We start from the raw sequence: 21,338 nt of genomic DNA, 5'->3' as shown, positions 1-21,338 counted from the left end.
ATGATTTCAACATCTTTGTTACAATAATAGATGAAATAGTCCAAACGATTTTTGAATTGTTTATAATTGTTCAAGTAAATTTGATAATCGTCATCTGCAATTGTTTGTTGAGTTAAACTTGAGAAGAACATTTCTTTCGTGAATGGTTCAGTTTTGAATAATTCTTCTTTCCAATTGTCCCATGTTATAGCTTGATAAGGAAAGAACGATTTAACTCTTTTAACATTATCTCCAAAGTCTTGAGTAAATTGATCTAATGTACCACCTGCAACAAAGTTTCTGATATCAATGAATCTCAAATTTGGATATTCTTTCTTATGAACTGTGATTTGTTTATACTGCGAAGAAGAGCCAAGCATTGACAAAATCTTCCATCGTGCAGTATTAAACTCTCTTAAGATTAAATTCAAATCGAACTTGCTTGAATTAAATCCAATCACATTTACATTTGAATATTCGTCTTCGATTAGTTTTAGAAATTTTTCTTCTTGTTCAATTGTTTTCAATTTACTAAAAACTTCTTCATATTGATTCATGTTCAATTCTTTAACTTCTTTTGCTTTTTCAAATAACCAATCAATCCAATTGATAATAAAGTTTTCATCAGTAGCATAACAAAGGTTCTTTGTAACATCTTCGCATACACTTGAGACCATGAATGGTTTTAATACTGCATTTAAAGTTGTTGATTTAGTAATTGATTTTTCCTCTGTTGTCTCTAATGTTTCAAAATCAAATGTAATGTAGTGTATTGTTGGTTTGTAGTAATCTTGTAAGCCATAAGCTAGTAAGAACTGGTAGATCTTTTGTTTTGTAATGTGTGGAGCGTAAGGTTGTTGAGTTGGTTGTAATTGAACATCTTGAATTAACTTGCAACCGTTCATCTTGCACTTCTCACAATGTTTCCAAAATCTTGCTTGATTCTTTCTATCTGGATCATCGATTAAACTGTAAACTTCTTCTTTGCAGTAAGGACAAACTCTGAAACCGACTAATCTTTCAACATCTGTGATGGCATCTGTGTGTAGCTGTCCGTCTTTGTTCTTTGTTAGTAAGAAATTGATTGTTTTGTAATTTGGATCAACAATGTAACTTTCAACAAGTTCGAAATCTACATCTTCAACATTAATGTCTTCCTTTTCTTGTGGAGAACAATAGTAGTAATCGATATTAACTTTAAATTTTTTGCATAATGCTTCAGACTCTTTTGCAATGTCGAAACCTTCATAAGAATCAATTGCGTCATTTAAATATTTTCTTCTTGTTTCAGGATTAACTCCATCAGGTATGTTATCAAATTCCTGAAAGAGTTTCTTCCCTCCAGCAATGATAGCTTTATCACTCATTTTTTATTAGCGGAAAAAAGTGTCAAGGTTAAAAAAATTAAGTTTTTATTCATCAAAGATTATGTGATCAAAGTTTGACCAAGGTAATATTGTTGTTTCTTTGACAATATTGTATGTCAATGGGTTTGGTAAGAACTTACTCGTTTCATACATCAAGACTGTGTAAATCGACTTTGCTTTTCTTGTAAAATCGTGATTGAAACGTAAGGATGTAATCCAATGGTTCTCATGTTGTAAACAGAAATTCATCAAAAGTGACACCTCAGAAAAGCTAAAATATTGGATTTTTGGAACTTTTGATAGAGCACGTTTTTAAATATTAATTAAATTAAATGTATATTTTGTAAAGATTCTTTTAAAAAAAAAAAAAAAAAAAAGGTATTGGGGGTTCCAGGGCTGCGCCCCTCTACCCCCTTGAAGATGTTTAGTATGCAATGAAGTATAAAATGAGGTTTTTGAGTGAGTCGGGCTTCCAGGCACTTCGTGCCTTCTAGCCCCTAAAATTTTTGAAAGTCGTTGCTGTTGACTTTTTGGTAGAGGACTCAAAATAGTAGAACTATGTCCGGACAAGTAAGGGTCTATCGTCGCTACGTCACCAGGTCCCTCGGTCCCTCGGTCCCTCGGTTAAACGAACTTCTCTGAAAAAATGAGACAACATGACATTTTGACAACAGTCCAGGAAGTCTCAACAAAGTCTTTACAAAGAAGTCTCAACAAAGTCTTTACAAAGAAGTCTCAACAAAGTCTTTACAAAGAAGTCTCAACAAAGTCTTTACAAAGAAGTCTCAACAAAGTCTTTACAAAGAAGTCTCAACAAAGTCTTTACAAAGAAGTCTCAACAAAGTCTTTACAAAGAAGTCTCAACAAAGTCTTTACAAAGAAGTCTCAACAAAGTCTTTACAAAGAAGTCTCAACAAAGTCTTTACAAAACATTGACCAAGAAGAACTTGACAAAGTCTTTACAAAACATTGACCAAGAAGTCTTTACAAAGTCTTTACAAAGTCTTTACAAAACATTGACGAAGAAGTCTTTACAAAACATTGACCAAGAAGTCTTGACAAAGTCTTTACAAAACATTGACCAAGAAGTCTTTACAAAGTCTTTACAAAGTCTTTACAAAACATAGACAAGAAAGTTCATGAGAAAGTCTTTACGATGAAGAACTTGACAAAGTCTTTACGATGAAGAACTTGACAAAGTCTTTACGATGAAGAACTTGACAAAGTCTTTACGATGAAGAACTTGACAAAGTCTTTACGATGAAGAAGTCTTGACAAAGTCTTTACGATGAAGAACTTGACAAAGTCTTTACGATGAAGAACTTGACAAAGTCTTTACGATGAAGAACTTGACAAAGTCTTTACGATGAAGAACTTGACAAAGTCTTTACGATGAAGAACTTGACAAAGTCTTTACGATGAAGAACTTGACAAAGTCTTTACGATGAAGAACTTGACAAAGTCTTTACAAAACATTGACAAGAAAGTTCATGACAAAGTCTTTACGATGAAGAACTTGACAAAGTCTTTACGATGAAGAACTTGACAAAGTCTTTACGATGAAGAAGTCTTGACAAAGTCTTTACGATGAAGAAGTCTTGACAAAGTCTTTACGATGAAGAAGTCTTGACAAAGTCTTTACGATGAAGAAGTCTTGACAAAGTCTTTACGATGAAGAAGTCTTGACAAAGTCTTTACGATGAAGAACTTGACAAAACATTGACAAGAAAGTTCATGACAAAGTCTTTACAAAACATTGACAAGAAAGTTCATGACAAAGTCTTTACAAAACATAGACAAGAAAGTTCATGACAAAGTCTTTACGATGAAGAACTTGACAAAGTCTTTACGATGAAGAACTTGACAAAGTCTTTACGATGAAGAACTTGACAAAGTCTTTACGATGAAGAAGTCTTGACAAAGTCTTTACGATGAAGAAGAACTTGACAAAGTCTTTACGATGAGTTTAGATACGATAAGATAGAATATGAGAGAGGTCCTATAAACCGGAAAAAGTGTCATATAAACATCTGTCAAAAGCCGCTTTTTAACTTCACTTAAATGCCACGTAAGAATATACGTAAGAGGAAGAGAGCATTGAAACATCCAATAGTAAGACTAACACCACAACAACAGTTGCAACAACAAATGCTGAATGACCCCACTATGTTGCAACAAATGTCAAGCAATCCTATGCTTTTAAACCGAGTTCTTGGTGCACAGAGTGGAGGTTTAAGAGCGGCACTTTTAGCGAAAATGGCAGGCTATGGTGGAACAGCATATAACCCTCAAAGTCAAATGAATTTGAGTTCACTCAAAAATCAAATAGCAGATGTCAAAAAGTCAAACATAGACATACAGAAGCAAATATGTGAAAACGAAAAGAAACTAGAATATGACAGACACACAAAGAAACTCAATGAGTTAAAAATAGAGAAAAAGAAGAAAGAAGAACAACTGAAAGAACTAAGTACAGAGGAATATGCGAAAAAAGTGTCAGAAAAAGCAGCAGAAGTAGCAAAAATGGAACAAGATGTCATAAATTTGAAAAACCATACTACTCGATATAAAGTACTGAAAGATGAAGAGATAAAACAAAAAGCCCTGAAGACATATGTGGATAGCGATGAGTATAAAAAAGAAGTTGAAGCAAATGTAAAGGCAGAAAAACTTTTACAGTTGCAGAACCAAACCGTACAGTATGAAAACTTAGCACAAGAAAGTAAAAATAACGACGCGTCCATGCAAAAGGTAATGAAAAGCGTAAAAAATAGAACGAACGAAAGAAGAAAGGTTTATGAGTCCGGATGACTTAGATAGGGAACTTGTTGAAAACGGTCTCGGAATATATGAAATGCCATCAGATGAGGTACAAGAAACTCCACAGGAAGAAGTTCAGATACAACCAGACATGGAAGAAATAGTTCAGCAACAACAACTTGAAGCAGAGGGGAAGTTACCAAAAGCGACACCAAAGAAGAAGAGAAGAGTAGAACAAAGTGAAATTAGATGAAGAAGTCTTTACAAAACATTGACAAGAAAGTTCATGACAAAGTCTTTACAAAACATTGACAAGAAAGTTCATGACAAAGTCTTTACAAAGAAGTCTCAACAAAGTCTTTACAAAACATAGACAAGAAAGTTCATGACAAAGTCTTTACAAAACATAGACAAGAAAGTTCATGACAAAGTCTTTACAAAACATTGACAAGAAAGTTCATGACAAAGTCTTTACAAAACATTGACAAGAAAGTTCATGACAAAGTCTTTACGATGAAGAACTTGACAAAACATAGACAAGAAAGTTCATGACAAAGTCTCAACAAAACATATACGAAGAAGAACTTGACAACTATTCTATATTTTTACCCATATGAAATGTACGCCGCTCAGAATATAACGCCAACAGTTTTGGATGCCATGAATGGAAATGTTTCCGAATGGTATAACGAATGCGACAATGCCATTAGAAGGTCAGAAATAGTTCCTGGAACTTACGAATATACAACTGCTGTTTCTTATGGAAACGTAGGTGAGTTTGGAGAAGGTTCTTCAACAACAGTAGATATTGCTTGCGACAGGTTTCATATAATTTCTATTGACAACTCTTTCTTATACGTGGAACAAGACATTGAAATAAAACCTTCTGCCAAGTTGTCTGACAAGAAAGGTTGCAATGGAATTTTCTATGTCGGATACCAATATGCTCCAGAAGTTTTCATGGGATATAAGATATATTCTAACTCTGATTTAGTTCAAACAGTAACATGGGCAAACTATGAATGGTTCGCTTTGAGAAACTCAGTACAACCACAAGCTAGAGAACAAACAGACCAGTACGCAACTATTGAGAAAATAAGAAGACTTGACCCTAACGTTCCAGGAGTTTATGTTGACCTTTCTGGACAAACTGCAGCAGCAGTAACCAAAGTAAAACTGAAACTTAGAGTTCCTTTGTCATCTTTCCTCATCTTCAGGTTTTTAAGATACTTGCCAAACTGGGCAGGAAAAATTTCTATCGAACTTACTCCAAGCAAAAATAACTTAGTCATTGCACCAACACAAGACCCATTCACTCTTACTGTAGCTGGAACTGGTGGAGCCAAGTTCTGTGACTTTTGCAAAGACAAAGTTGACTTAGACTTTGGTTTCTCAAACCTCAACACTGAAGTAAACTATTATTTCAATGCTGCTGGAGATGCTTGGGACCCAGTTAAGTTCACATGCGAAAAGTTTGAATGCAAGAGAATAGAAAGCAGACTTGCAGTCTATATGTTGGACCCAGATATTTCAAATGCTTTAGCTGCCAAATATATTGCAGTTCCACTTATGTTCCCTATACACCAAATATCTGTCAAAGACTTTGCAGGTGAAGTTGGAAACCAAAGTGCTGACCCAGGTGCAAGAACAGATATTGCCTTAACAACTGCAATGAAACATGCAGATACTATGTTTGTACTGTTCAGACGAACTATAAATGACTATTCTTGTTTCTACAACCCCGGTATTAAATATCATATAAACATAGATGGCAAATACTATCCAAGAGAAGAATATTCCACAGTTGAGGATATGAGGTCATACAACTTGACATTAGATGCTATGAACTTTAACAACAACTTCACAACAACCATTAACCCTGAAATGCAAAGTTCTATTATGCCATATGTGAAAGTATGGACTCATACAGGAGCTCAAAAAACTCAATATACAAATGGAGACCGTTCAAACTTTTGGCTTGGCATTCCATTTGCTGACTCAGAAGACTTTATGGGTGGTATTTCAACTGTTGGTACAGTTCAAATACAATATACTGGTGACAGAGACGGTCCAGATGAATTGAAAGCAAAGAAGTTTACAAAACCAATAGCACTTTTCACGGAAGATGCTCTTTTGAAGATTCGTTCGATGAAACCTGCTGGGGCTCCTCAGATTGGTATAACGACAGCTTCCATCGAGCAGATTTTGGCAGCAGGTCAGTAAGTTGTTCTTGAACTGACTTCTTCCGTCAAATATTGACAGTACGCCAGTTTTGATATAATATTGTATTAAAAACTTTCCTTTAGAAATATCGGTCAGTTTTGTTGTTATATTTTTGTCAACGTCAAGAACTTTCACCATTTCAGTTATACCAACTTTCTTTGCTTTATGAAAATATTTTGGTTCAGCAAAGACTGCTATTCTATAACATTTTCCATTGTTTGTGTAAAGAACTACTCTGTCAATGAACTTGTATTGTTTGTGTGTGTAAACTTTGTTTTGCTTCAATTCGAAGAGATACTCAAATACGTCCATCCTTTTATTCTAAGTAAAATGTCATTTCCGAAAAATAGAAGCGTAAGTGTTTCAAAAGGTTTAATGGCGATGGCAGATGTGAAGTTAAATTCACCAACTCAAACAAACAGTCAAAGTGTTGTTGTCAATGTCAAAGACAGAGATGTTGAAGTGGGGAAACCATACGAAGACGAAGATGGTATAACAATAGTTCCTGTAAAAGAACAACCAACATACCCTGAAGTTAGCAGAGACTTAAGTTCTGTTGCAGATATTCGAAACGACTACCAACAACTTAAAGACAAACTTAAAACTCAGGAGAAGATTTGTCAGGCTTTGGGTATAATGTTAAACTTGGTTGAGCACAACCCTGTAAAAGTGAACTCATATGTCATCGCACCTCATGAAATTTTGAAAGAACTATTGAAACTTTTGACAGAGGCAGACGATATAAACATCAAAGAAATAGAACCCGACATTGCTTGCTGTGGTGTTTCATATAATGTCATTGACAAGATATACGTTATGAAAGGAGGTGAAACGTTGAACTTAAAATATAGTTTCCCAGACGTCATAAAAATATTTGACGACCACAACATTTCATTAAAGTTTACTTGCTAAGTAAAAATGGCAAAACTTCTTGAAAGATGTTTGAAGAAAAACAATATAGACTTTATTTCATGTAAAGGACTTTACACACTTTTGAACGATATGAAAGACCCTGTTTTGTTTGTTCGTGTAGACAAAGGAAAGTTCTATGTCTTTACAAAATATTTGAACTTCTTAGACAGAGAACTTCAAGAAACGCCATGTGAAAGTTTAGATGAAGTTCTTCTCCACTTTCAGAAAAACTTTTAAATATATGTAAATGGCAGAAGACATAGTGGTTATACTATTACGATTAAAAACCTGAGTCATATAATTCTATAACAACAAACTTACAAAGTCCTCAAGGACGATATTGTAAACTAACCTTAAACACGATGACGACTAAAGCCTGTTTTGCTCTTTTGACACCAGAAGACTTTGTTGTTGTGAATGGTAAAAAATACTCCTTTGAAGATACTTACTCAGATATACCACCAACAGTTTTGTTGACTTATTTAATACTTTAAGGACGGATGTAACATGTGCTGCAACTAGAGCAGGTTTCATTATGTTTGGATGTCCGACTGAGTTTACTATAAACAATATGAGCTATAATACAAAACTTATATCTGGTTTTTACTACCAACAGTTTCCTATAACAGGAAAAGGTGTCATACAAGGAATGTCTGTTCCATTGACTTTAAGTACACCTATTTTATATATTGTTTCAAACTTAGGTTCAAAGTGCTATTCGAATGTCGACAGAAACTACTATGACCAAAAGATACTCATGCGTATAAACAACACTTTCTCTGCTGGTTTGCCTATTGTTCATTCGAATGCAGAGTTTTCAGCTTTAGTAAACTCAAACACTTTAGCAAACATAAACTTAACCTTAGTTGACGCAAACTTTGTTCCTGTAAAACTTTTATGTCCTATGTATTTGTCAATGACGGCAGAAAGTTTCGAATTGGATGATGCAACTGGTGAAAGTATTGTACTACAAGAACAACTTCAACAACAAATAGCTCAAGAACAACAAATGCAACAAATGGAACAAATGCAACAACAAATAGCTCAAGAATAAAAAAAATATTTTTTTTTATTTTTATAAAAAAATGTACAGAATAGACGTTTCAGATTTTTATGACTTCCAAGCCTTCAGAAATATGTGTCCATTTAGAGACTATAACAAAGCAGTCGAGAATTTGAAACGTTTAGTCATTTATGTCGACTCTGCCCAGAATGTTATGTCATGAAAGAATGGGATGTAGTCTTTAACAAACCTAAAGCGACAATAGTTTCAGAACAAGAATGTAAACAGAAACTTAAGAAAATAAAAGTCGTACAAGTTGGCATGAAGATGTTAGATGCTTGGGATATTTTATTGTCAAAACTTGAAGATTTTTCAGTTCGTGGTATAAAGTTTTATACACCTTCTCCAAACTTCTATTCTATCTTCACTGGATATAAATACGAACAAGTAGAATGGAAAGAAAATGTTATAGAAGCTTGGTTAGACCATGTCAAAGAAATTATATGCAATGGAAACGAAAGAGTATATGAGTATATCTTATGTTGGTTTGCAAACATCTTACAACATCCAAGTGCTAAGAATGAAACTGCTCTCATTATAATTGGAAAACAAGGAACAGGTAAGAACACGTTCTTTACAGATATCTTATGCAAACTGTTAGGGCTATTCGAACCCTAATATGACAAACTTAGAAAACATCTGCGGTAAATTTAACTCTTCAATAGAGAATATGAAACTTATAGTATGTAACGAACTTCAAAGTATAGATACAACAAAAGTTTTGAACTCAGATGCTTTGAAGAGTCTTATAACAGACAAAGTTGGAGTTGTTGAAAGAAAATATAAAGACCAAAGAGTTTGTGAAAATGTTGCAAATTTCGTCATGGTTTCAAACAATGCCGTTCCGATGAAGTTAGAAAGTTCTGACAGAAGATATGTAGTTGTCAGAACGTCAGAAGCTCATATGCAAGATACAGAATATTTTGACGACTTAGCAGAAACTTTGACACCTAACTTTTACAACCACTTGTTCTCATATTTCATGACATTAGATATTTCAAAGTTCAATCCAAGACAAATTCCACATACCGAAGAGAGACAAACATTGTTAGAAGCAAACAAGAGTGTATATGAACTGTTCATAGATGAGACTAACTTTGAGTGTTTAGATGAAAGGTCATTGTACGATTCGTATAAACAGTATTGTCAAGAATATGGTTATATGACAGCGTCTAAACGAACATTCTTGGCAAATGTCAAAAGTCTTTTAGACGTACAGAATGGTGTATATACAAAGAAAAATTTTTCTGAGTAAATTTTTAAAAAAAATATTTTTTTATCCGATAGAAAAGATGACGAAATTCATCTCAGTCAACAAGTACATGTCAGGACTTAAAGAAGAACTAGAACCATTCACATATTTGAATGTTTACTTCTACCATTTTGAAAAGTCTTCATTCAGCAAAGTTTGGAACATCGAACCAGTTAAGTTTGCTATTGTGACTAAAAATGGTGCGAAATTTGAAGACTTAGACATAGAAGGTTTGTTAACAGTCAAAGAAAGTTTTGACAGAAGGTTCTCAACCTTAAAGAAGGCAAAGCATACAAACTTGTTATACCTTATGAACCAAAGAAAGCAGACGACTATGAATATTATGAGTCTAAGATAGTTGAAGTTCAAGGTAAATTGGGTAAAAAGATTTAGAGTCTAAGCCAGTGTTTGCTCCTAAAGAGGAAGAGAACATTGACATTGACCCAGAAATTTCTAAAAATAAAATTTTATTTTTACATGTCAAATTTCTTTTTCTCTGGCTCTGGTTCTTTCTTCTCTTCTTCTACTTTCTTTTCTTTCTTTTCTCTCTTCTTCTTCTCTGGTGGAGTTATGTCAAACTTCTCAGAACCATATTTTTGTAAAAGTGCTTTGTCATTTAATAGCTCTTCTATTCTGTTTTCTATTTCATCTTCAAGAACAGCGCATGTGTCTTCTTTGCATTCTAAGAAGTTTTGTTGGACTTCATCTCTCCAAGAGGCGTCATCTCTGTCAACAAGTCTGTCATTGACAAATTTTAAGACTTCTCTGCTTAAGGTTTTATGGTTCTTGTCATATTCCCAGAAACAGAACTTTAGAACAAATTCCCCTTTCTTGTTTACACTATGTAAGATTTTATGGTCGACAGATGTTTTGCTGTCGAAAAGCTTGTCTCGAATATAGATAGCGAAATCGCTAGACATTTCCTAAAAGATAAAAATTTTAATTTTTCTAAAAATATGTTAGAAAAAAAGTTTGCTGACATTGACAAAAAATTTGAGAATGTTTTAAATAAGAACAAGAGGAAGTTGGAAAATGCTCAGATAAAACCCATACATGACAAGTTCTTATTTGCTCAGAATGGTATAACAGTCTAATTGCACCGCCTGGGTCGGGTAAGACTTTCACTTATCTTAAAATGGCTGCACAGCAACAAGAACTAGATGAGAAGAACCCATTCTATGAGTTAGTAGTCATTTGTAGTACTTCTGGTCAATTTGACCAAACCGTCAATTCGTTCAAAGATATTATAAAAAAGTCTAAGTTAGTATGTATAAAAGACTCTGAGTTGTTAGATTGGATAAAGAAGTACCAAAGAAGAGTTTTGAAGTACAATGCTATAAATGAGTATGTCAATTCGAGGTTTAAAGACCCAAATGAGGAAATGCAGAGAATATTAGAGAAGAAACACTTCAGAAACAAACAGAAAGAGATAGAATACATTTCGAAGAAATTGCAATCTTACGATTGGAAGACTTACCCTCACAGATGTCTTCTTATCTTAGATGACTTTGCTTCTCATCCTTTGTTAAAGAACAGAGAACAAGACATGTGTCGAATTCTTAAGAAGCTCAGACACTTTAACATCTCAGTTGTCATTTGTGTACAGACAGCAAAGAGTTTAAGTAAGGATGTAAAGAGAATACTTACTGACATTGTACTTTTCCCCGGATTGTCCGAAGACGATTTCATGGAACTTATGAAAGAGTCCATGGCAGGTAAGTTTGACAGACATGAACTATGGGAGAAGTACAAAGTCATACAAGACCCTCATACTTCTTTCAGAATTCACATCTACGCGAACAAAGTTCAAATTGTAAAAAGTCAAGCGTAAAAATGTAAGTGTTTGAGTCTTAGTCTGTTGTGGTGCTGGGGCTGTCGGTTCTTCTGGCTTTGGAATGGACTCGGTTGGTGGTACGTCGGACATTCGTTTGTGTCCTGTCGGATGGAAGGACTTTTCCTGTTGGAAGGAATGACTTTTCCTGTCGGAAAGAAAAACTTTTCCTGTCGGAAAGAAAAATTTTTCCTGAAGGAAAGAAAAATTTTTCCTGAAGGAAAGAAAAATTTTTCCTGAAGGTCGGCCAAAAAGTTCTCAATTTTCGAAAATTTGAATGGTTTACGGACGGACAACAGAAAAAATTTTTCCTGTCGGAAAGAAAAACTTTTCCTGTCGGAAAGAAAAACTTTTCCTGTTGGAAGGAAGGACTTTTCCTGTTGGAAGGAAGGACTTTTCCTGTCGGAAGGAAGGACTCGGAATGCCAGAAGGAAGGACTCGGAATGCCAGAAGGAAGGACTCGGAATGCCAGAAGGACTCGGAATGCCAGAAGGACTCGGACAAGACAATTTACCATCTAGAGCTACCTGAGTCATCTTTGGTGTCAAGCTTGAAAAATAAACGCTTTACATGTATTTTTCAGCAACTTCGTCAAATAATTTTATAGCACTATCTATCTCATCTACTTCAAACGTTTCTTTACCTCTCGTGGGAGCACCATACCTTTTCTCAAAAACTTCAAGTAGTTCTGTTTCTGCAGCTCTCATATCATTTACAAACACAACCTTAACTCTATTGACTGTAGAGTCATATCTTTTAGTTATATTAAATGTTCTTCCTATCTTATATCTCTTTGTATTGAAGTCCTTCGGTTTCTGAACGATGTAAAGTAAGCCTTCACTGCAACGTTCCGTATCGAATGAACCATATGTTATGAAATTATATCCAACAACTGGGTCAATCCATAACAAAACTAGTGGTATAAGACTTTTGTCGATGAGATATGCTGTAGTTCCATGAAATCTTACCGATATCAAAAGCTCAGGATTTCTTGTCAAAATTTTCTGAGATGAAGCATTTCTAACCCAGTCCTTTGCTCTCTTTCCGGATAGTGTTAAAATGTCTGACAAAGAATATTTTTTGTATTTCTTTGAGTATCTTACGTTTAAATCACCTATTCTAACCACTTTGGTCTCATTGTCTATCTTTTTAACTGTTTCAAACTCAGTGCTTGTCATTTACTGTTCTTACATACAAAATAAAAAAAAATATTTTAAAAAAACTAGCGTTAATTTTATTTTTTCTATCTTGTATAAAAGATATGATTTCATAGAGTTTTTTTACGATTTTCATAGAGTTTTAGGCAACCCCTGTAAAAGTCGGGGTAGCAAACATATGAGGAAATTCATGAAATTTGGTCATTTTACTCAGCAAAAATATATTTTAGATCTAACCAGGTCCCTCGGTCCCTCGGTCAAATGAACTTCTCTGAAAAAGTGTGACAACATGACATTTTGACAACAACACAGGAAATAGACTTCTTCGTATATGTTTTTGTTGAGACTTCTTCGTCAATGAGCGTAAATCAGACAAAAATATATTTTAGGTGTCACCTCTTGAATTTTGTATAAAAGATATGATTTCATAGAGTTTTTTTACGAAGTGTCAAAGTTCACTTCGTCACTCATAACAGTTATATAATGAAATTTGGTCATTTTACTCAGCAAAAATATATTTTAGGTGAAGAGGTGAGATCTCACCTGTTTTCTCACCTGTTTTCTCACCTCTTTTTCACAAGCGTCTTACATGAATTGTACGATGTATATTTGAAATCCTAAACAGTTTTGTAGCTTCTATTTCTTCTGTCAGTATGTCAAAAGTTTTCACAATGCCGAATGTTTCTTTATATTTCTTCTTGACATCAGATAGAAGGAAATCGTCAGCTGTTGGATAGTTTTTGTTTAGAAATGTCAACATGTCCATTTTATCTTCTGCTGGTTTCTCTACTTCTTTCTTTAAATCTGCATAGTCGTTTCGCATACGTTCTATCTCTTTGACGGAGTAGTTATATTTCCTCATTGCTGCTTTACATTTTGAACATTGTGGGTTCATTTTAGCATTGTACATTGAAATAAAACCTGCAAGTACAACTAAGGCGTCAATGGTTTTCTTTAACTCAAAAGTTGCTGGTTTTATCTGTTCGTTCCATACCTTACCTCTTTTATCTTTATCTCTTATCTGCCATACACATTTTGCAACTAACGAAACAAAGTTGTCGTAGGTCTTAAATTCTTCAGATTTATATATGTCAGAGATGTTCTTATATACCATATCGCAGTCTTTGTCCATGACTTTGTGGTTGCAATGAAATCCAAGAAACTCATAGTTTACCTTACGTATGAACTTCTTGGTTTCTACTGAGTCAGTTGCTTTGACTTCAATTTCATCGAATTCTGGAATAGTGAGCTTTTGTTGTTGTATTTCAGGAAGTTTAGGTAGATGGTCAATAATATCCTGCATTTCATAAAGATATTCTTCATTTGTTTCATCTTTTGCACTACAGTCTAAAACTCCTTGGAGAAGTTCTTGCTTTATCTTCTGGATTTCTGTTTCGAAAGTATATGAAGAAAGAATGAAGCTTTTCATCTCTACTAACATAGATGTTGGGTTCATGACTAACGAGTTTGGTGCTGTTGTTGCTAACATGTTCTTACAATAAAAATAAAAAATATTTTTTTTAAAAAACTAACTTTTTTTATTTCGGGAAAATTCATGAAAATTCAACGGGTGAGAAAAGAGGTGAAAAAAGAGGTGAGATCTCACCTCTTCACCTAAAATATATTTTTGCTGAGTAAAATGAGTTTTGGTTGAAAAAACAGGTGGAGCCAAAAGTGGCTCGACCTCAAAACAAGCATTTTGTGAAGAATATACCAATCGCCGGAATTCCGGCTATTGCTTTTTATACAAAACATGTACGATGAAGTCTTGACAAAACAAGCATTTTGTGAAGAATATACCAATCGCCGGAATTCCGGCTATTGCTTTTTATACAAAACATTGACGAAGAAGTCTCAACAAAACAAGCATTTTGTGAAGAATATACCAATCGCCGGAATTCCGGCTATTGCTTTTTATACAAAACATTGACGAAGAAGTTTATTTCCTGTGTTGTTGTCAAAATGTCATGTTGTCACACTTTTTCAGAGAAGTTAAAATGACCGAGGGACCGAGGGACCGAGTGACCGAGTGACCGAGTGACACCTAAAAACCATCTACCCTAAAATATATTTTTGCCGAATTCAATAAAAATAAAATGGTTCATTTACTCAAAATATTTTTGTACAAAAGGACCCCAACCTTTTAACCTCTCTTCTGCAGCTTCTAATGAAACTTTAGCGAGTTCATATTCTCTAAATTCTCTCTTTAAATCTTCTTGTTCCCATTGGTCTAGTTCGTATGGAGAATCTCTATAACCAGAACATATCTCATGTTCATGTTCTATTTGTTTTAAACGCATTTTTCTAACTTCTTCTTCGAACAAAGGTTTTGCATTCTCTGCTGTATCTTCAAGTTCTTCTTCATCTAATTTCTCATGAACTTTCTTGTCTATGGAGTCCATAATTTTTCCAACTGTTATACAATATTTTGGAGAAGCCCACATTGCTATATAGTTTAGAAGTCTTGGGTCTACATACGTTCCTCTAACCTGTTTGATTTCATCAGGAATTCCTGCACGCATTTTGTATAAAAAGCAATCGCCGGAATTCCGGCGATTGGTATATTCTTCACAAAATGCCTTATAATACTCTTCCCAGGACTTATTTTCCAACAACTTTCTAAAGTCTTTCCTAAACTGCTGACATATCTTTGTTGCATTTATATAACCATCCTTGTCTCTACGTAAGACTTCAATACCGTTGTAAGTGCCTTTTGTGAATGTTTCGCCATTAGATTTGTTCGTGAACGTTTTTGCTTCGACTGTCATACTGTTCTTACAATAAAAATAAAAAAATATTTTTTGGTGGTACGTCGGACATTCGTTTGTGGCTTAACCGTCGGACATTCGTTTGTGGCTTAACCGTCGGACATTCGTTTGTGGCTTAACCGTCGGACATTCGTTTGTGGCTTAACCGTCGGACATTCGTTTGTGGCTTAACCTCAAAACAAGCATTTCGTGAAGAATATACCACCCGCCGGAATTCCGGCAGGTGCTTTTTATACAAAACATATACGATGAAATCTATTTCCTGTGTTGTTGTCAAAATGTCATGTTGTCACCATTTTCAAAAAGATGTTAGTTGACCGAGGGACCGAGGGACCGAGGGACCTGGTGAGATCTAAAATATATTTTTCAATACTTTTTCAGCACTTTTCCGTAGTTGTATATGAAAGACAATTCGAGATAAAAGTCGTAGTACAATGGAATTATATGCTGCACACCGTTTGTTGTGAACCAGACTTGAAAGTCAGAGAAACTGTTACTAGGTGGTTCGTAGAATTTAGAAGCAAAGTCATAGAAGTCCTTACCGATACAAAGAAAACTGTTGTTGCTTGAACTGAAACTTGCATGACACATGACATTTTGAGGGTCGAACACGTTTCTATAAACTGTCAAATCTGTTGGTGGAAGTACAAATTTAAACGGACCGTCAGGTGGTAATGGTTCGTTCTGGTTTAGTAACCGAAGAAATTGTGCCCAAGAACGTTTGTCCACCCCCCAATATAAAAACTCTGTATCTCTTGGAGGGTTATTTTCAATCCTTTGAAATGAAACTGTGGAATTCATCTTGTCGTATTCTAGCTTTAGATAGTATGTTCCATTTAGTAAAGAGTGGTATTTTTCTTGAAATTCCCAGTAGTATTTGTTTATTTGAGTTTGAAAGTCATTTAGAGTTTTTTCAAGACTTTCGTCTGAACGAATAGTAAAGATCTTCATTTCGTCAAATTTTTCTATTAGACCATCAGAACCTTTATACTGACCGTGAAAATATACGGCGAACATGAATGCATTAGTTCTATTTGAAAACAAAACTCTTCTAAATCCTATTGCCTTTGCATCTGAAGGACTTTGAAGCCAACGAATTGGATAGTCAAACCGATAAGCTCCGGATGAAATTTCTTCATCTGAAATATTCCTGCCAGCGTTTGTAAAGATATAGTCTAACGGTTTTGTATCTGCTACTTTTGTTCTTTGTTTTTCAACCTGAAGCATTTAATATATGTAAAAATATACTGTTTTAAAAACGTTTTAAAATGGTATGCAATGTTTTACTTCATGCAATGTTTAACTATTTCACCATCTTCTTTAACACCCCAGTACTTACGCTTGGAGAGAACATGAACTTCGGAAAATACCTTGTCTAGCTTAAAACAGCCCATCTTTTCACCGACTAAACCCATTTCAATGAGTTTGTTATAGCCTTCTTCGTTCGTCATGAGTGCATCGATGTTCTCGTAGTATACCTTCACTTTCGATTTAACTTCCGAGAAAAATTTGTTGTAGTTGTCAAGGACTGCCTTTGCGAACTGAGGATAAGACCAATGTTCGACAATAGGTTTTACTGTGGTTACTGAGCCACTTTGACCTTGAGTAAATTCGTATTTCAAAACAAAAGGGGAGAACCTTTCAACAAAGTTGTCGACTTTCTCATAGTGTTTACTCTTCATCTTTTGAGGTTTTTTAATGGAATATCCCCATGTCGAATTCATAAGCAATTTGATTGTCATTGCAAGTTTGGGGTTTGAAGCTTTCCTAATATCATACATTTGTTGTATGACTTTTCCAACTGTATAGTTCTTTCCCGGGAACTTACCGTCTTCGTTTGGAATTCCAGTCGGGATATATTGGACGAACCTCATGTACGCAGCGTTAAGGTCGACATAGTATATTTTTTCGTATGAGTCGAACTTGTCGCATCCAATGGGTCCGGTTCGTGGAAATTCAAGTGAGTCTCTTATCTTCTGAGAAACCTCGCCTGTTATCTCATAAACATCGTCAAAGCAACCTGTTTCATATAAAATTTTCTGACCTAACTCAGATGCTCTCCAATACAATTTGACATCAATTGGATGCCTCAATGGGAGTTTGTTTATAGCATCTTGAAGTTCTTGCAACCTCATTGGAAGTTCTTCTGGTTCAGGTTGGTATCCGAACAATCCAACTCCTTTTGGAACTGTGTACTTCTTTTGTGCTAGAACTTTGTCTGGAACAACTTTTGGTCTCACTAACAATGAAAAATTTGTTTCGTCTTTTGGTACAAAAGTTTCTGTCAGCTTGTCATCTGGAATTGGTTCCAACAAGCCTTTCTCGAAAAGAATGTTAACAGCTCTGACAATGTTGCATTTGCCCTTTCCGAACAATGGGTTTGTAAGACTTTCGTTCAACATGAAGTGGTTGTGGACAAGTACAATCTTCAACCATGGCAATTTGAAGTCAACTACATAGTCATCGTGCGAAGAACCTTTCTCAGTCGGAATGTTGACTCGGATATTCACATTTGCCAACGGTGCAATTTTTGTCAATTGACTTCTAAGAATGTACCTTGTTTTCACACATGACTCAAGATACTTCATCTTCTCATCTGTAACAAGACCAGAGTTCCTGAGACATGTAAGAATACAAGGTTCATTGACAATTTTTTCAATTGAATTGTAAATTCCATACCTTGTCAAGTCAATGTCAGACTTGTTTATGAACGGGAAATACCCAGCATGTTGTCTGACTGCTTGAGGGTTAGGTTGATACCATTCGAACTTCACGCTTGCAATTCCTTCAATCGCATTTAAGATGTCTGAGTCGGAGTCAAACATTTGTTCTCTCTTTGTAGTCTTGAAAGCGTCAAGAAGCATTGCAGCTGTTGTGACATTGCCATGCGAGTAGTATATATGACCATCTAAATCTGTTACGGTTAGTCTGAGATTGTATCCTTTCTTATTTCCGTCTTGTATGGCAGCAAGTACACCCATGAAGCCTTCTTTGTTCTTTCCTTCGTCAAAGTTTACTGTAAAGGTTCGACCAGAAGTAATTTTACTTCTAACCTCGCGATACTTTTCATATGCATATCTTGTTCTTTCCATGGGAGCATGTGCGTCTTCACCCCTCCCCTTTTTCCTCCTCAAAGGATACAATTGTTCGTTATGTTTCCAGTAGAATCTGGCAAAGCCGTCGTGTCCTTCAACTTGAGGCTCACTAACATCGAAAGGCATGTCCATAAGACGTTCTTCTTCTAACCTCTCCAGTCTGTTTGGATAGTTGGCGCGCGCTGTTTCCAAGTCCATTTCATAGGTCAGACCAGCCAGTTTGTCATAGACTTTTATTGGCTTTCCCTTCCTATATTTAAACTTTTTCGAAACTCTCCAACCATATCTTTCTAACTCTGCTTTTATTCTAGCAGATTTTCTATCCATTCTATACGGGGGCATTTTTATAAAAATAAAAAAATATACTGTTTTAAAATGGTATGCCATATAGCTTCTTGAATTTGTTAAGAAGTATATGAACGTTTTTTCCATCTGTATCTCTAGCGTTTACATGAGCATAGCCATCCTTAGTAAAATATACTTGTAATTTCCTATAGTTTACGCCGGTATAAAAGTAGAAAGAGTCTTGTTCTTCGCTATAGTAGTAAAACTCAAACGTATGCTCGCCATAGTCTGTAATTTCAATTGTTTCATCTTCTAGTTCGTCGACAAATTCGAATACAATATCTCCAAATTTGCCTATGTTCTTATTGTTTTCAGAACGAGTGACCCAACGCAAGTTTTCAAGTCTATTGTCGTTTCTTATACGGTTTATATGGTCTACAAAAGGTAAATTGTTAGGATTCGGTATAAAATGAGTTGCAATGACAACATGTTTTAAATAGCGTTTCCCACTCATCCTCATCATAGCATATCCGTCATTTCGCTCACATTCGCTTAAAACTCTTTTTGTCTCTTTTTTTCTGACTTCAAATGACTCACAACAGTGAATTTCATATTTCTCATCTAACAAACAAGTTTCCCAACGGTCTTCTCCAACAAACTCAGCGTACATTTCAAATAAAATAAAAAAATGTTTTTTTGAAAAAAATGTTTTGTTTTAAATGGTATGCCATTTCATATTTCTCATCTAATTTCTCATGAACTTTCTTCATCTAATTTCTCATGAACTTTCATCGTCAATGTTTTGTAAAGACTTCTTCATCTATGTTTTCCCAACGGTCGTCTCCGACAGACTCAGCGTACATTTCAAATAAAATAAAAAAATGTTTTTCCTTTACTTAACATAACCACCTGCTGCCAAAAGTCTTTGACGCCAACCCATACCAGCTAATGAAGGTTGGCTTGGTTTAGTCTGGAGACTAAACTTTGGTTTTGGTTTTTCTTCAGTTTTTGGTTTTTCTTCTTCTATCTGTTTTTCGTCACTTTTCGGTTCCTCTGACTTTACCTCACTTGCTGGAATAGTTGTGTCGTTAACATCTTCATAAATGTCATATGCCATCTGTTTCTGTTTTCCTTTCAACTTTTTGTGTTTGTTGTAAAGTTTAGAATATTTCGACTCTAAGTCAATGAGATGTTCTATAATGAACTGTTGGTCAGTGAAGTAAACTTTTCCATCTGTTGTCTCGAAAGCTCCTTCAGACTTCAATATTTTATTTGTGAGAGTCTGTTTCTTTTTTGAGATACTTGCCGTTCCATTTTTATGAAAAGTGACTTTGTAGTTAGGGTTTGTATTTCCAGACCTCACACTTTCTATTATTGAATTTTTCTCTTCATCTGTAAGTTCTTTGACAGGTTTTGACAATGGTTCTGAACTTTTTGTTTGTGGTGTCAAATCTACCGTTTCAACTTCTTCGGTCATTTCATCTCAGTAAAAAATTTTAGTTTGGTTTGTTTTCAACTGGTTGTTTAGGTTTTTTAAGTCGGTCTAAAACTTCCTGAGGTATAGGAAGAACTTGACAAACACGTTGTGTAACTGCTGGAAGCCGACAAAGCCATCTTGAGCCCATTTGTCTCAATGCTGTATTGTTCATTTCATCTCAGTAAAAAAATTTACATTCCCCACGTTTGAGGCGGTTGAGGTTGGTTGTTGTTTACCCACTGTTGTGCATGGTTATATCCTCTGTTAAAGAATCTTTCACCTTGGTCCATATAGTGCCCTGCTTGGTTATAGTAGTCATTTGCTTTGTTATAGTAGTTTCCTGCTTGTCTTCCTACATTGTCCATCCATCCTTGAACTTTTCCTCTTGTTTCGGGATTTGGAATAAGATTTGCTGCATCTCGTGCTACATCCCAACCTTTCTGTACGGTTTGTATAATAGGTTGCGCTTTCTCTTTCAGTATACCTAATGTACTCAAAATCTTCCTTCCAATTCCAAATGCACCTCTGGCTAGTGTTCCCACTGCGGGTAAAAATCTAGATGCGACTCCTGCTATTGCGCCAAATAAACCCATTTCTTATGGGTTAAAAATGACGAATTCAAACAAGGACCCGTATGTTTCTAAAGCAACAAAGAAAGCACTCATGGTAAAAATCTTTAGTTCAACACCAAATGCTTGGTTTATGGATATCTTGGAAAACATTCCGAGGTATAGAGAAGATGGACCACCATATTGGCTAATATTTGTCGGTCAAAACACAAGATACTGTGAAGCCATACCATTATGGTCCAAAAATATTTAGATGTGAAAACTGCTTTGACAATATTCGTTGACAAATACCATCCAACAAAACTGACATCTGACTATGAAAGTTCTTTCAAATCAGACGATATTAAAAACTATCTGCGTTCAAAAAATGTAAACCAATATTTCATTGTCGACCAAAACCATTCTGCTCTTGGTGTCATTGACAGTTGTATAAAAATCTTAAGAGACTTAAACCAACCACAAGGTGGTGAGGTAGATGAAATGTCATATGACGACAAATATAGACACTTCTCCATGGCAAAGATGAGACAAGTTTTAAATATTTACAATAGCCGTAAACAAAAAGGTTTGGGAAACCATTCCCCTGAAGAAATGAAAAAC

At 35.0% G+C, this 21,338-nt stretch overlaps 12 protein-coding genes across 12 annotated transcripts, besides 3 other annotated features; 3 read left to right on the top strand and 9 right to left on the bottom strand.

Moving 5' to 3' along the window:
- Window positions 1-90: 90 nt before the first annotated feature.
- Window positions 91-1,346, bottom strand: TVAGG3_0145340 (uncharacterized protein; the record flags this gene model as incomplete). The annotated part of the gene is made up of 1 exon (XM_051224445.1): window positions 91-1,346. A coding segment is annotated over one exon (1,256 nt), but the record flags the coding sequence as incomplete, so codon positions are not given.
- A 229-nt stretch (window positions 1,347-1,575) lies between these two features.
- Window positions 1,576-1,613: a mobile genetic element.
- Window positions 1,576-1,613: a terminal%2Cinverted (terminal inverted repeat of Banshee-A3 transposon ID:TVAGG3_0145330).
- Window positions 1,614-1,992: 379 nt separating this feature from the next.
- TVAGG3_0145320 (uncharacterized protein) lies at window positions 1,993-2,319 on the top strand (the record flags this gene model as incomplete). The annotated part of the gene is made up of 1 exon (XM_001305753.1): window positions 1,993-2,319. One exon carries the CDS (start codon window positions 1,993-1,995, stop codon window positions 2,317-2,319), a length of 327 nt encoding a protein of 108 aa, XP_001305754.1.
- A 1,088-nt stretch (window positions 2,320-3,407) lies between these two features.
- On the top strand, window positions 3,408-4,101 carry TVAGG3_0145310 (protein of unknown function, DUF4106 family; the record flags this gene model as incomplete). Its single annotated transcript, XM_001305754.2, has 1 exon — window positions 3,408-4,101. A coding segment is annotated over one exon (694 nt), but the record flags the coding sequence as incomplete, so codon positions are not given.
- Window positions 4,102-4,778: 677 nt separating this feature from the next.
- Window positions 4,779-21,338: part of a mobile genetic element that runs on past the window's edge.
- TVAGG3_0145300 (protein of unknown function, DUF4106 family) lies at window positions 5,067-6,329 on the top strand (the record flags this gene model as incomplete). Its single annotated transcript, XM_051224444.1, has 1 exon — window positions 5,067-6,329. The coding sequence occupies one exon, from the start codon at window positions 5,067-5,069 to the stop codon at window positions 6,327-6,329; it is 1,263 nt and encodes a 420-aa protein (XP_051109430.1).
- On the bottom strand, window positions 13,119-13,676 carry TVAGG3_0145290 (organellar and viral DNA polymerase type B; the record flags this gene model as incomplete). The annotated part of the gene is made up of 1 exon (XM_001314290.2): window positions 13,119-13,676. The coding sequence occupies one exon, from the start codon at window positions 13,674-13,676 to the stop codon at window positions 13,119-13,121; it is 558 nt and encodes a 185-aa protein (XP_001314308.2).
- TVAGG3_0145280 (uncharacterized protein) lies at window positions 14,650-15,312 on the bottom strand (the record flags this gene model as incomplete). Its single annotated transcript, XM_051224443.1, has 1 exon — window positions 14,650-15,312. One exon carries the CDS (start codon window positions 15,310-15,312, stop codon window positions 14,650-14,652), a length of 663 nt encoding a protein of 220 aa, XP_051109429.1.
- On the bottom strand, window positions 15,679-16,539 carry TVAGG3_0145270 (uncharacterized protein; the record flags this gene model as incomplete). The annotated part of the gene is made up of 1 exon (XM_051224442.1): window positions 15,679-16,539. The coding sequence occupies one exon, from the start codon at window positions 16,537-16,539 to the stop codon at window positions 15,679-15,681; it is 861 nt and encodes a 286-aa protein (XP_051109428.1).
- TVAGG3_0145260 (DNA/RNA polymerases family) lies at window positions 16,596-18,734 on the bottom strand (the record flags this gene model as incomplete). The annotated part of the gene is made up of 1 exon (XM_051224441.1): window positions 16,596-18,734. One exon carries the CDS (start codon window positions 18,732-18,734, stop codon window positions 16,596-16,598), a length of 2,139 nt encoding a protein of 712 aa, XP_051109427.1.
- Window positions 18,778-19,362, bottom strand: TVAGG3_0145250 (His-Me finger endonucleases family; the record flags this gene model as incomplete). Its single annotated transcript, XM_051224440.1, has 1 exon — window positions 18,778-19,362. The coding sequence occupies one exon, from the start codon at window positions 19,360-19,362 to the stop codon at window positions 18,778-18,780; it is 585 nt and encodes a 194-aa protein (XP_051109426.1).
- On the bottom strand, window positions 19,585-20,169 carry TVAGG3_0145240 (phage tail repeat-like family; the record flags this gene model as incomplete). Its single annotated transcript, XM_051224439.1, has 1 exon — window positions 19,585-20,169. The coding sequence occupies one exon, from the start codon at window positions 20,167-20,169 to the stop codon at window positions 19,585-19,587; it is 585 nt and encodes a 194-aa protein (XP_051109425.1).
- Window positions 20,189-20,341, bottom strand: TVAGG3_0145230 (uncharacterized protein; the record flags this gene model as incomplete). The annotated part of the gene is made up of 1 exon (XM_001320932.2): window positions 20,189-20,341. The coding sequence occupies one exon, from the start codon at window positions 20,339-20,341 to the stop codon at window positions 20,189-20,191; it is 153 nt and encodes a 50-aa protein (XP_001320967.2).
- On the bottom strand, window positions 20,361-20,762 carry TVAGG3_0145220 (uncharacterized protein; the record flags this gene model as incomplete). Its single annotated transcript, XM_051224438.1, has 1 exon — window positions 20,361-20,762. The coding sequence occupies one exon, from the start codon at window positions 20,760-20,762 to the stop codon at window positions 20,361-20,363; it is 402 nt and encodes a 133-aa protein (XP_051109424.1).

This window comes from Trichomonas vaginalis, chromosome IV (assembly GCF_026262505.1).
Source record: "Trichomonas vaginalis G3 chromosome IV, whole genome shotgun sequence".
Taxonomy (NCBI): Eukaryota; Parabasalia; order Trichomonadida; family Trichomonadidae; genus Trichomonas; species Trichomonas vaginalis.
Note: the sequence above shows the minus strand (reverse complement) of the source record. Positions and strands in the feature narration are given on the sequence as shown.